The 13,861-nt window shown below is 60.5% G+C and overlaps 2 protein-coding genes across 5 annotated transcripts in view; both read right to left on the minus strand.

Annotated features, from left to right (window-relative positions):
• NHERF2 (NHERF family PDZ scaffold protein 2) overlaps positions 1–13,376 on the minus strand; it is a 31,703-nt gene extending 18,327 nt beyond the window's left edge. The window contains exons 1-2 of one of the 4 annotated variants that reach the window (XM_062614787.1): positions 13,003–13,371; positions 8,782–9,039 (exon numbers count right to left, since the gene is read on the minus strand). In XM_062614787.1, the coding sequence (XP_062470771.1) occupies positions 8,782–9,039; positions 13,003–13,212 (468 nt within the window). In that variant the 5' untranslated portion in view covers positions 13,213–13,371. Of the gene's footprint in view, positions 1–8,781; positions 9,040–10,861; positions 11,010–13,002 lie in introns of those variants that run through there. The other 3 variants (XM_062614786.1, XM_062614789.1, XM_062614790.1) reach the window with 3 other exon arrangements.
• TSC2 (TSC complex subunit 2) overlaps positions 1–13,861 on the minus strand; it is an 81,467-nt gene that overhangs the window by 57,815 nt on the left and 9,791 nt on the right. The window lies entirely within an intron of this gene.

Below are 13,861 nucleotides of genomic sequence, written 5' to 3' on the forward strand. Positions count from 1 at the left end.
GGGGAAAAGTCCTTCCCACGCTCACCATGAACCCCCAGGCGAGGGGAGGGATTGCTGCGGACAATGGGAAGCCAGAGGGAGATGCTGGGAATGAGCTTCCCGGAGCTCACAGCCCCTGGGGGAGAGCCGTGCCCTGCTCCACAGCACCCCCAATCACAGGCGCGATTACCACACACGCCAGCATCCTCAGCACGGATCCGGGGATAGGGGACTGATCCCAAATGGAGCCTCCTGCACAGGACGCGGCCCAAAGCGCACCCTGCACCAGAGCCTCGCACTCTCAAACCGCTGACCGCAGCGTGTCAGCCTGCCCTTTGGACTCCTCAGCTTCTGGCTGAGGCCAAGCCTTGAGCAATCACAGTCATTCATTAATGCTGGCCCCATTCGTTACCTTTAATAACCCCGGCTCATTAGCGGCAATCCGGTCACACCAGCTTTGGGCTCCCGCAGCAGTGATGCTGAGGGAAATCCCCCTTGAGATGGTGGGAGCTCTTGTGCAGGTCAGTAACTGACCCACAGCCCTGCAGAAAGCTGCTGTTAGCAGAGATGTCTGCAATGGGATGGGGAAGCCTGTGTTCTGCACCATGGACCACCAAGGACATGGGTCCTCATCCTCCCTGTGAGCCCCTTCCCTAGAGGAAGAGGTAATGGGTGCTCTATTTAGACTTGCAAAGCCTAATATATCCCACATGCAGGATGAGACACACACTGCACAAGCCATATACTGAACCCTTCAAGGATGATCTTCTCCCTTTTCTCTGCCACCAATCCCACCCCATGTCCATGCCCAGAGGATGAGGGATGCGACGGAACCTTTGGACGCAGCGGGATGCATCCACAGGGCTTGCTGCACGCTCACCACTGTCCCCATCATCCCCATCACAGGGGCACCCGTGCACAGCCCCAGCCCGGCCCCTGCCCGGGCAAGGGGGGAACAGGCTCTGCTCTGTGAGCGCCGGGACCAGGGAAGTTCAAGAGTTGAGCACCAATATTTGTGTTGGCCGGGCAGGGCTCGCAGGAGGAAACGGGGCAGGGGGAGGGCTCCCGACATCCTCTGCATTCCTTAGAGTGAAAGTAAAGGCAGCGCCGTGGCACCCGCGCTGGGGTTAACCCCATGTGAGGCCGCTTGGCTTGGAGAACCCTGCAGTAAAACAGCCGGGGGTGCACGATTCCACAAAGCAGGAACGAGGGGGCCTCGGTCCCAGCCCTCGGCTCCGCACACGAGCTGCTCCCTCCTCCCTAAACCCCACAGCTCAAAGCTTGTGCACAAAATCTGCCCACGGAGCTGAGCTGGACGCAGCACACAAAGCTCTGCCTGGGGCTCTCCTTAAGCTCCCCCCCCACAATTCAATCCTCCTTCATCCTCCCATTGCAAAACCAGCCCTATCCCACAACACTGCTGGAAAACACGGGATCAAACCGAGACCTGACGCAACCGGGGAGCATCATTGCTCACTCAGCTCATTCCATGGCGATGCCCGGCTCCAGAAATGCCGTGTTTTAAACCCAGCTCCTTAAAAGCTACAAGACCACAGAAGATGCTCCCCGCCTGCCAAGCGCTGCAGGGAGCTGGACACGGGGCCAGGGGCTGGTGCTTATCTGCAGCCGGGGCAGCCCAACAGCCCCTCCGTGCTGGGGCAGATAAGGAGGTCCGGAGGCAGCTCTGCCAAAGCCGGGTGGTCCAGGACCAAGCGTGCTGGGAAGGATCTGCTGTGATAACCCCGGAGGCAGCGCCAGGCTCCGGCTGCTCCTGCTGATAAAGCCGGGTGCGCGGTGCCCGGCACACGGCGGTGCGGGCTGCGGGGCTCCCGGCAGCCTCCGAGCCCATGGGAAGGGCTGAGGAGGAGCAGGACAGGCGCAGGAAGAGCCCCGGCACAGAACCAAAGGGGGATCCAGGCACCAGCAAAACCCAGCACCCGCTTCAAGGAGCGGCACGGGGTGATTTTGGTGCCCGTGTCCCAGGCACCTCTCCAGGACAATGCACTGTTCCCATGTACCCCATCCCAGGGACATGGGGCTCAGACTCAGTCAATGGGAGCCCTGCGCTCATTAACAGCGGCCGGAGGAGAGCAGGGAACCCTTCCAGGCAAAGCAGACTATTCACCCCTCTTAGAACTAATTAGGGCTTGCCTTAATGAAATCCTGCTAAGCATGAACAACCCCAGGGCCGGAATTAACTGATTTACCTGGGACGGCCTTTGGCTGCTGGAGGGACTGCTAGCGAGCCAGCCCAGCACCAGCTACGGACACAGCAAGGCTGGAGCTGTTGGGGGGCTTGGGAAGAGGCACTGGAAACAGGCCCCATGGAACAGCATCCCAACCTAGGGAATGTTGGCTCAGGTACAGCCCCATCCGCACCGTGGGAGCTCAACCCACCAAGGCAGGAGCAGAGGGATTAGCCCTCCTACCACCCCTTTGTGCCGCTCTTCTTTAACAGGATTAGTCCCTGTGAGTCCCTAAGAGGGTTTAATCCCATAACACCATGGGGAGCAATGGGGGTCCTGCTGGGACCATGCAGTTAATGGGGTTTACAGCAGATAGCAACAGAGGGACCCAGAACCACATCCAGACACCAACGCACTGCAGCTCCCAGCCCCAGTCCCTTCTCCATCACATGGGATGGCTCAGTGCTGGGGCTGGAGACCCCAGGATGCCCACAAAGCAGCCCCAGTACCTACTAGGAATGCTCTTACCTTCTCCTTGCACACAAAACTCCTCTGAACGTGGCTTTCACAGCCCCATCACTAACAGACATCTGCCACCAGCTTATTTCACCCAGTAACAAGCCCTTGCAACGCTTTAGTGGGAAAAGAGACACACTGAGCCAACAAAACGCAGCTCCAAGCCTGGTTATGGCTCAGACACACGCAGCAGCAGGACCGAAACACTCGGGAGCCCAAGCAAAAGCTGTAATGAAATTAAACCACGATACGGATCTTGCCAGGAGTGATTATGTCGACAGCTTGGGCTTTAATTCCCCATTTATAGAGACCTGTGGAGCTGGAGAGCCCTTGGCTGATAAGAGTTTAATTTTCTCTCATACCCCAATCCAGAGTCTCCCAAGCCCACTGCCTGTAAAATCTCCATAGCTAGAGACAGACCAAGGACAGGAGCCAAAACCAGCTCGATGTAGGCCTTAATTTATACACTGAGATCTCCTATAGTGCTGGGTAAATCACTTCACCTCACAGCCTCAGCCTCCCAGCCCAAAGGGCAGGAGTGAAGCTCCCAGAGGCAATGCCACAGCCATCACATTGCACTCGCATGCTGCTGGGGCTGCAAGCAGTAAAGACATGCTTCCTTATGGATTGAAAGGAGCCCTTTAAAACCTCACTAGGGACTTGGGTGTATCTGGCCCGCAGCTGGTCCCCTTCAGCACAGGAATGCTGTAAGTCAGCATTCACAGGGCACCTTTGCTCCATGTGTTCCCATTCCCCACAAGCAACTCCTTAACACCAGCACCTGCGCCCTTGGGTGGGAGCAGCCTCAAAGCAGGAGGAGCTGGGATACACCCAGACCTGCAGCATCACCACCAGGTCCTGGGTCTAGCTCCTGGAGATGCTTCATCCACAGAGGCACCAGGGACGGTCCTGGATAAGAGGCTGGAAGCATTTGGTGTGTCCCCTCCTCCACAACTCATCTGGATCTCGGGAATAAATAGAGAATCCAAAAGAAACAAGCAAAGCCAATATTGGTTTAGGGTTTCCTCCACTACGACAGGACCAGGAGCGCAGCAGCAAGGAGAGACACCAAGGGATGGAGCCGAGCCCCAGTGGAGGCTCTGTGCCGCTGCCAGGGCACACGCAGAAAGCCCTGGTGCTGCCAGATGAGTTTTCATTTACTTGAAACCATTTAATACTTTTCCTATTGAACAGAGCCATTAAAGAGCTGGCGAGGAGCCACTTGCAATGGGGCTCTTATTAAAGCAAGCTGCCCGAGTGCATCCCTGCGAGCAGAGGAAGGGGTCAGGGCCGGCTCTGCCGGAGCAAGCTGCATTCCCAGTGCCTCCCATTTAACACCAGTTTTCCAGTCATTTTAAGGGCAAGGTTTGGATTACTGGAGGATGCAGAAGGGAGCATCACCGGCTGGACCACACGCGGCATCTCTTGGTGTCAGCACCATGACGACACAACACGCAGGCAATGCGCTGGGATGCAAACCCTCCCCGTGTGCCTTCCCTATTCCCAGGGAGGTGCAGGGTACCAAGGGTGACCCCAACGTCCCCCCCACAGGACCGGGTGTCCCCTGGGAGCGTGTGGCCCCACGAACAAAGGCCCCTGGCAGGGCACAGCTCCTCCCAGTGCTGATCTGCTCCTGCCCCCCGCTCCCTTCCACTCGCTTTGTGTTCCACTAAAAATATCCCAGCAGAGGAAGTCTGTGCCGCGGGGTGGATGCTCTCCTCCCCGGGAGGGGCTTCCTGCACTGAAATAACCCCCTGCGAGCTCCTCCATGGACCCACTGCTCACACCGAGCCCAGGCAGGAGAGCTGCTGCCCTCCCTCTGTACCCACAGCTCTGGGGTGCTTGGGGTGACAAGGCAGGCATAGAATTAGGGAACGGTTTGGGTTGGAAGGGACCTTAAAGCTCCTCCAGCTCCAACCCCTGCCACGGGCAGGGACCCCTTCCACTGGAGCAGCTTGCTCCAAGCCCCTGTGTCCAACCTGGCCTTGAGCACTGCCAGGGATGGGGCAGCCACAGCTTCTCTGGGCACCCTGTGCCAGCGCCTCAGCACCCTCACAGGGAAGAGCTTCTGCCTAAGAGCTCATCTCAGTCTCCCCTCTGGCAGGTTAAAGCCATTCCCCTTGGCCTGTCCCTACAGGCCCTTGTCCCAAGCCCCTCTCCAGGTTTCCTGGAGCCCCTTTAGGCACTGGAGCTGCTCTAAGGTCTCCCCTCAAGGAGCCTTCCCTTCCCCACACTGCTGGAGCTCAAGCCCACCCGCAGCACCAGCCCTGACTCCTGACACACGATGCCGGGAGCCCAGCACCATCAATAATGCAGCAGGGTCAGTGCCCGCATGGGGCCGAGGCTTCCCCGCAGCTCCACCGCTGCCATAGGGGCCGCATGGAGGTGCTGATCCCAAAGGCAAGGCTGGCAACACCCACCTAAAGAGCTGCAGTGGGAAGGGCAGAGACATGGGCACAGCTCCATGGGCTTCCCCAAGCTCTGCCTGCACAACGGTCCAGGTTGGACCCAGGGCTGGATGCTGCAGGGGAGTGCTTTAATTTAAACCATGCCCTTTGTTTTGGGGTATTTTTCCTTTCATCCCGTAATTACTGCAGCCCGTTCTGCTCAGGGCGGGTTCATTACATCCCTGTGGTTATTCTACAAGCCCTAAGGTTTGGGCCTCAACTGAGCTGGCAAAGTTCTCCCAAAACATCTGTCCCGCGTTATCCCCCTTCCAGCGCTGCGGCACAAAGCTGCCGGCTCAGGATGCTGCAGAGCAGCACAAAAAGCTCCCATTCCCGACCCAAACAGCAGGGTAAATATTCACTGTCGTGACGGCAGCGCTGCCACCACTGCAGGTCCCAACAGGCACCCGGCACCCATCCATCCTCCTGCGGAGCCCAGCGCATCAGCTCCGGCACAGGGCAGCTCATGCCAGCAGCAGCAGCACTCCGGTGACACTGACACTGTGTGTCCCCCTCAATTAACAACCGGCTGCTAATTCCCCTGCATTAAACTTCCCAGGTCCAACGGGCTGCTGGGATCCAGCACCTACACACAGGGGGTTGTTTCCCAAGGCAAAGCTCCCTTTGCACACCCACCCCCTGCAGACGGGAGCAGTGATGGAGCGGGATTGCATCACCGTGACCGTGCCTCAGTGGCTTTATGGCTGCTGTTTCACCTACAAACACACCTGGAGCAGGCGGAGAGGCAGCAAGTCCCAAGGACACAGAAGGGTTTGTGTTGGAAGGGACCTTAAAACTCCTCCAGCTCCAACCCTTGCCACAGGCAGGGACCCCTTCCACTGGAGCAGCTTGCTCCAAGCCCCTGTGTCCAACCTGGCCTTGAACACTGCCAGGGATGGGGCAGCCACAGCTCCTCTGGGCACCCTGTGCCAGCACCCTCAGTGTCTCACCCCCAGCAGCACCAGCCCTGCAGCACGCTGCCTTTTCCACACCGTTAGCCCCGGCATCCCATTAACAGCCACCACCAGCTCCCCATGCAAAGGCACCTTTGCAATAAAAGCAGCTCACAACCATGCACCCAGCACCCAACACGTCCAGAGCAGCTCCCACCACCTCCAAACCCCCCAGGCAGGTTAGAGCCAGAGCCCTGGGGAAAAGCAGCAAGCAGCACAACGGCCACAGGAGCATGTGAGTGACAGCCCTGCGGCTTCCACTCCCAAGGGATGCAGTGGGGCAAACCCAAGCAGGCACAGAGATGGGGGCAGCAATGTGGGATGGGGCAAGGCAGACCCTGCTCCCTGTGCCACCGTGGTCCCAGGTCCCTAGGGACGGGAGCTGGCAGCACTGCAATGGGGGCAGCAGGGATTTAAATCCATCCCCAATTACTCATGCCATGACCCTGGCTCCTGGAGCACAAGGTCCTGGATCCCAGGTCTCTGCCATGGGTGCACATTGACCTCCCTATCCAGACTAACGCCGGGGACCATGCCCACCCTGCATCACCTCCCAGCCCGGGTGCCAGACTCCCCTCCCTTTGCCTCAGTCGCTCCTTGCTTTGGGCTGCACTGAACAACCCAGCCTCAAACCAAGCACAGCAGCAGCTTTACATAAGCAAACAGTGCCCAAAGAAACCTGCTCCTGGGAGCAGCCCCGAGCATCGGCACCGGGTCTGCCCGGGGGAGGGAGCTGCTTTTCCTCACTAAACATCCCCAAAGGCCCCACATGTGGCTGGGACAAGCCTCAGAGCGGATCCCACCTGCCACAGCCCCACTGCAAGGACAGGATCCCCCCCTAAAGAGCCCCCCAAGCTTGGAGCAGCACAATCCACGTGGCCCCAGTACCTGTGACCTGCAGGATAAGGGTCAGGTTAGAGCTGCCCCATGAGGGGACAGGGTGCTGGATTGCTGAGCACTGCAGGAACTGGGGTCCACCATCGCTCCCCTGGCCTCCAGCTGTACGTGGGGATACAGCTGGAGCATCACATCACCCAGACCAAGAGCCCTTGAAACCCTCACACCAGGGTGACCCACAGCCCCAGAATGGAGAAGCGACCTCAGCCAGGAAAGCCTGCAGTGCCTGCTCTACGCAGAGCTATGACCTGCGGAGTCAGGAGCAAACCAGCCATTGACCTGAGCCTCTGCCATCACCCACCACGCTCAGCATTGCCCTGTCCCCAACCCCACACCGGGGGCATCACCCCAGAGTCCATTCCCCCTTTGTCCAGCTCCAACCTCCAGCTCCAGCACAGGGAGCACCAAAAGCCCCAGCCCCTCTGAAGCTCAGGCACCTCTGCCCCCCACCCTTTCCCTGTCCCACCCTCTCCTTGGAGGAGCCCAGACCCAAAGGCCGGAAGGGACCGTCCCGTTCCCCTCGCCTGACTTCCCGTCCGCGCTCGCTGTTGGATTGGAACCAGCAAATGAAACGGAGGCAGGATAGGAAATCCCCAGCTTGGAACGCCATCCCCAGCCCTGCCCACAACAGCTCCGGTCCCACTGACCGGCATGGGGCTGAGCAGAGCCCCACGGCGCTGACCCCCATGGAAACGCTCCCAGCACCATCATATGCACCTTTAAGCCATGCAGTAGGTAAATACTCAGTGCCTCCAGCCCAGGGAAGGGGGTTCCTCTGCAAGATGCCAAACAGCTCCAGAGGGAAGGACCAGGGGTGAAACCTCCTTATCAGCAGAGACGCCGGTGCCTCGCGCCAGCATCGCCTCTAATCCGCACAGGGAACGTCTTCAGCTGCTTCCCCACAGGGAGCTCCTGAGGACACGAAGCTTTCCCAACTTTCCCACCTCCCACCAGTGAGTTCTGGGCCAGCATCCAGCCACCACCCTACTTGTGAGGTGGGAGAACAGAGGCCAACCAGGCACTGCAGCTCCACAGGGAGGAGGAGGAAGAGGAGGAGGAATGCGCCTATGGCAGCTCCGTGCTGGAGGAGGATGCTGAGCATCTTTGCTCCCGGCCCGGAAGCACAGGATGGATGCAGAGCAGATGAAAGGGGATAATGCTGCAGAGGGGCTGGAGTCACCGCCAGCCTCGCACAGCTCCTGCCACGTTCACGCCTGAGGAAGGCAGAGCTCCACTGTTATCTGCTGAGTGCAAGGCTGCGCCGTCTCCAGCACAGCCCCAGTGGCGAGGCAGCCATGGAAACTGGACCTTTTCCACCCCAAATTCTTTCCTTGTTGGAAAGGAGTTTACCAATAAAAGGCACTTCACTGCAGGATCGCAGGCCAGACCCTGGCCACTTGAAAAAGAGTTAATTTCCTCCCTAGTTAAGCAAAAAAGCTGAGAACACATTCATCCCAGATGTTCCCTCCCTCCTGTACATAATGGAGGGGAGAAAAGCTCATTCAGGGGCTTCAACCACATCCCCACTGGGACAGCAGCCTCAACTGAGGCACTATGGGCTCGCTCATCCCAGGGCTGGTGACCCCCCAACAGCTCCTGGAGCCCCTTAAGGGACACAGGGGAGGAAAGAGCAGCACAGCCCCAGCAGCCAACACTGCGCGAGAGCAAACGAGGCTAAAGGGGTGCAGCACACCCGCCGCTCCAGGACCCGAAGCCACGGCCGCATCCCGAAGGCGCTTCCCAATGGGAAGCAGAGGGACGTGCCCCCAGGGTGCCTGCACCCATTCCCCATCTCACGCTCACCTTCCTGCTGCCGTGCGAGGAGAAGCTGTGAGAGTGGTGCTGGAGGCCGTCCCCGCTCAGCTCCAGCTGCGGCTTCCACACCTCCCCGTTGTCGCTGCCCGCCGGCTTGGCGGGAGGCACGGCGGAGCCGAGCAGGATCCCGCTGTGCACCATGTCCTCCGTGCACGTCAGGCGCAGGCTGCACAGGTACTCGTCCGTCTCCTTGTCCACCACCAGCAAGCGCGTCTCCGTCTCCACGGCCTTGATGCGCTGCACAACCTGGAGAGGAGGGGAACAACTGAGCCGAAGGGCAGGGACCCGCTGGGGCAGGAAGAGCTGGACCCGAGGACCATCAAGCCCCCCACACTCTTGCTGCGGGGTTCACGTTCACCATCACTTCCAGCCACTGGTGATGGGGGAGAAGAGAGCCCAAGCTTTAGGGACCCCCCCAGGATGGAGGAGGTGTTGCCTGCATTCCTGGGTGATGGAGATGGCTCTTTCCACCCCATGCCCTGCAAACACAGGGCAGCCCTGCACACACTGCCCAGCATCAGGGGCTTCGTTGCCTTTGAGCATCAGAAACCCTGCTGCCTGCTTCGTCCCTTAGAGGGACACCACAGCCCGTCCCAACAAGCAAACCACCTTGCACACCCTCATTGCCTTCATCTGGGGTGTCTTTCTTTGCCCAATACCCAGGGCAAGGCAGGGCAGAGCTAAGGTGCACAGGGAGGCACCAAGCACCCACCAGCCATTTGGTGGCTGGATGCTCCCCACCACGCTGGTGTATTGGCTAAAATCCAATGTAGATTTATGAGAGAAAGAACCTGATCTACCCATTCATCCTCGCTCTGTGCTGGGGACCAGCACAGATAACAGAAGCCGGTGCTGGGAGCAGGAGATGGGCCCATCCCTGCTGGGATCCAGCTCCAGACAGTGCTGAATGGGGACCATTGTCCTGCTGCTGCCCAGCTCCGGGAGGGATCGGTGACTGGCAGAGGCTCTGAAAGGATCTCACGGTGGGAAGAGCCAGGAGGAGGCAATCCCGGCCAGACAAGGGAGGAAACCAGAGCAGGGTGGGATGCGATGGGAGCAGGGTAAAGGGAATCCACCTCCAGCCTCCCTGCACAGGCCTTCACTTAGAGGACGAGGAGGAGGAGAGGTACCACTGGCAATGCTGTCCCACAGCCATCCCCAGCCACGGCGTGGCCCTGAGGACCACAGAGCCATGCTCCCCCCCAGGAGTGCTGGGAACCCCCAGAGCAGCACTGGCCCCCCCTCCCAGGGCTCCTGCTCTGATCTAGGTCACACTGGGCAGACAACGCCAAGGTTAGAAGCGACAAACGAGCCTAATGCGCAATTAGCCAGCATTTATTTACTCCCTGCGAGCTCCACTCAAGGTCAGCAGAGCCGGTGGCTGCGAGTGAGGCACAAACACGCACAGCCAACAAGAAATGTATGCACTGCAGACAAGGCTGCTTGTCCCAGACCAGGCGATCCGCTGCAGGCTGCAGCCTGCCTCCATGCGCCGCGGCAGTGTGCCCAGGGCTCCCATCCGTAACCAGCCTGAAGGGTGCTATTCCAGCAAGCCCCAGAAAACCCATCTGCTCCCTTTCAGATCCATTTACATGAGACATCAGACGGTGCTGCTGACACCAGCAAGGCAGCACCTGTGCGAGGGCACATGTCCCAGAGGGGACCCGGGAGCAGGCAGCCAGCGCGCAGCGGTGACAGGAGATGCAGATGGGCAATGCCAATGGGGAAGGCATAGGAGGGAGATGCTGAGTCCCACACCCAGACCCTGCCTGCAGTTTGGGTGCTCCAGGCATTAGGGCTGCAGTCAGTCACTGGCGAGCAGCAGAGTCCTGCAGAGCACGAGGAAATGCAGAGGGACCACAGAAGATCCCGACCTGCCATGGTGCAGTGCCAGGGATTAGCGCGCTGCCGAGGTCCCCAACAGCCACAGCGAGAACAGCAGCGGATCAAGCACCCCCCAGCCCCAAGAGTGGGTGAGCAGAAGGGGCTTTTGGTGACAAGCTCCCCAAGCAAGTCCCTCTGGGGGCACAGCAGCGAGGTGGAAGGCAAAGCAGCAGCAGGACCCTACCCGCTTCCGAGCCATGGTCACAGAGCCTTGAGTCCGCAGCTCCTCCGAGGACAGCGCAGCCTCCCCTGCGCATCCGGCACCTCAGGACCTTCACAGCCCCGGCCCAGCCGCATGATTTCCGCAGCTCCACCCAGGCTTTCACCCTGGAGACACCAACACCAGCCCGGCCAAGCCGCCCCGGGTCCTTCCACCCTTGTCAGACAAGGTCTGCCCAGGAAGGAGGCTCATGGTGCCACCGGGAGCAGCTCCCTTCATCCCTCCTGCTCCAAAGGAGATGCCTCTGCCCATGCACTGCAATGGGGATCCGGAGGTTATCCTCACTCTGGGCACAGCCCGCTGCTCTGCCCGCCTGGACAAGGAACCAAGGAGTCAGGATGCAGCTCTGCATCCAAGACGTGAAACGCCCTGAGGACACGTTCTGCCTTTGCTCCTTGGGTAAGGCCAGGAAAACACAGAGAACAAAGACAAAAATGCTGCCAGCTTCAGCTCGAAACACAGCTACACCCAAACAGCAAGGCCTTGTTTGCTGCGGGCTCTGTCCCATCGCAGCTTCAGAGGCACACGGAGAGGCTTAGCTACTCATTCAAGGTTGGGGACCTCAGGAGAGGCCACAGCAAACTGGCTGCTGTATCCCATTGACAGGAGCCAGCATCAGACCAGCCGTGGCCACGGCATCGCCCTTCGTCCAGTCCATCAGTGCTGGGTATCTGTTTTAAGGGACGATGTTCTTGCTGTATCAATGCGGCAGGAAGAGCGATCCCAGAGCATTCCAGAGCGGGCTGCTCCCACTTGCACACTCACACCTACTAATGCCATCACAGCAGGAACATAGCAGCGAGATCCACAACACCCCGGATGGAGCGGACACACTCCATCCCAGTCACTGCTCTGCGACTGCCAGGGCTCCATCCTGCCTCCACCAGCAGAAAATGGAAGGCAGGAGAGTTGCTCCCGTTTCTCTTGCCTATGGAAGAGCCCTGCCTGTTTCCAAGGCTCAGCTGGCTGCCTCCGCTCCGCTATTGCCCATCCCAGCTTCAGCAGGGAGCTCTGGTGGCTTCCAGTAGGACGCAGCTCCTCGCAGGAACAGAGCCCTCCTCTCTGCCCAGCTGGATCAAAGACGGGAATCCTCCTTCAAGGGGTTTGAAATCGCATTCAAGACAAACATTAACTACACACAGCTGGCTCAGATCATCCAGCCAGGCTCACTCAGCCACAGAGCACACCAAGCCTGGGGAGAGGCCTTTACTGAAGCCACCTGGAAGGCTTTGCCTCACCTCTGGCACAGCCACATCTATGGCTACAACCCCCAAACCCCTGCCAGGTCCACCAGCTACATGCGGCCCATCCCTGCTCTGCCCTGATAAAGTGCTGGCAGCAGGGCTGGATGCATGGTTTAGGTTACTAAAGCACCAAACCTCACAGAGCCCCACAGGCCAGCCAGCCCACTGGGGGCTGCGTGCCCCAGAGCAGCTTGAATCTCATTGCTTGTGTTTTCGGCCTAAACTATGGAATAAACACAAGTTTCGGTTTACAAGCAGAAAATGACAGAGGCTGAAGCGTGCAGCTTCTGCTACAGAGCTGAGAAATGGCTCGCTCAGTTCCCCCCAGTCACAGCCACGGTCTAACACCAACCATTCCGCCCCTGCAAGCCCCATCTCAGCAAAGCCAAACTGCTGAGCATCTGCAGAGCTTGGCGGGTAGAATTTCAGGCACCTTTCTATGCTCCGGGCTGTGTAAGCAGGAGCAGCTCACCCAAAGGGGCCAAGAGCTGGAAATAAAGCCCAAGTCTCCCCATTCCTTTCCACCAGAGATTGCATAACACAGCAGTGCCCTGCCCATACCGAAACACCTTCGGCTTTCCCACCTTTACACAACAGCAGCGAGTCAGACCACACCGTGCAGCCATTCTCCTGGGAACCCGGTGTCCCAGGCACACAAAAGCCCCCCCTTTGCAACCCAGGCCTCGATTCTGGGGGGCACCCACCCCGCTCCACCAGCGCCATGCCCCCGAGGATGCTCCAACACGGCTATTTTGGGTGCAAACCACCCGATGGTGGCTGGAGCGGGGCAGAGCCAAGCCGGGGATGGAGGTCCACAGCCGGGGCTCTCACCCCGAGGGTACCGCGGTCTCTTGCCCGTACCTGGTGGTGCGTCTCCTGCTCCACGTTGAGCCCGTTCACCTCGACGACGCGGTCCCCGGCGCGCAGCCCCGCCGCCTCGGCGGGGGAGCCGGGCTCCACTTTGCGGATGAACTGCCCGCTCTTGCCCTTCTCGCCGTGCAGGTGGAAGCCGTAACCGCTCTCCCCCTTCAGCATGCGGCACAGCCGCGGCTTCAGCTGGTCCTTGGCCATGGCCCGGCGGCGGCGGCAACGGGAGGGCGGGCACGGGCGGGCGGCCGCGGGGCCGCTTTTATGCGCGGCCCGGGGCGGGCGCGGAGGGGCGGGACGGGGCCGGAGCCGGGGCCGGGGCTGCGGCCGGAGCCGGGGCTGGGGCCGGGGCCGGGGCCGGGGCCGGGGCCGGGTCGCTGCGCACCGCGGCCATGCTGCGCGCTGCCCCGCGGCGCCGGGAGCGCGGCGGGCGGGGACGGGCAGGGGCCGGGGACGGGGCGGGCGGAGCTGGGGAGGAGCCGCTGCGAGGAACGGGGACGGGGACGGGCGGAGTCGAGACCGGGATCGACGCCGACACCAGAACAACGCCGGGATCGCGACCGGGACTGACTCCGGGGCCGGTACCGGTGCCGCTGGTGTCCCCGGGGCTGATGGAGGCCTCCCGCTCACACGGATCGGAGCCACCCGGGCTCCGCGGGCTCAGCTCCGGCTTCGGTTCCCGTTCCCCCGCTCCCGGTGCAGTGCAGAGCCCCCAGGCGGTGGCAGCCCCGCGGGTACCGGCTGGAGCCCATCACCCCCAGGCCAGCCCCGGGACTGCTGCAGGGCATGGAGCCGCTGAGCTGGGACCCCCGGAATGTGCATCCTCGGGGTACCGGGGCCGGGGATCAGCATC

This window comes from Pezoporus occidentalis, unplaced genomic scaffold (genome assembly GCF_034315485.1).
Source record: "Pezoporus occidentalis ecotype Australia unplaced genomic scaffold, CSIRO_AGI_Poc_V1 ctg178, whole genome shotgun sequence".
Classification (NCBI taxonomy): Eukaryota; Metazoa; Chordata; class Aves; order Psittaciformes; family Psittacidae; genus Pezoporus; species Pezoporus occidentalis.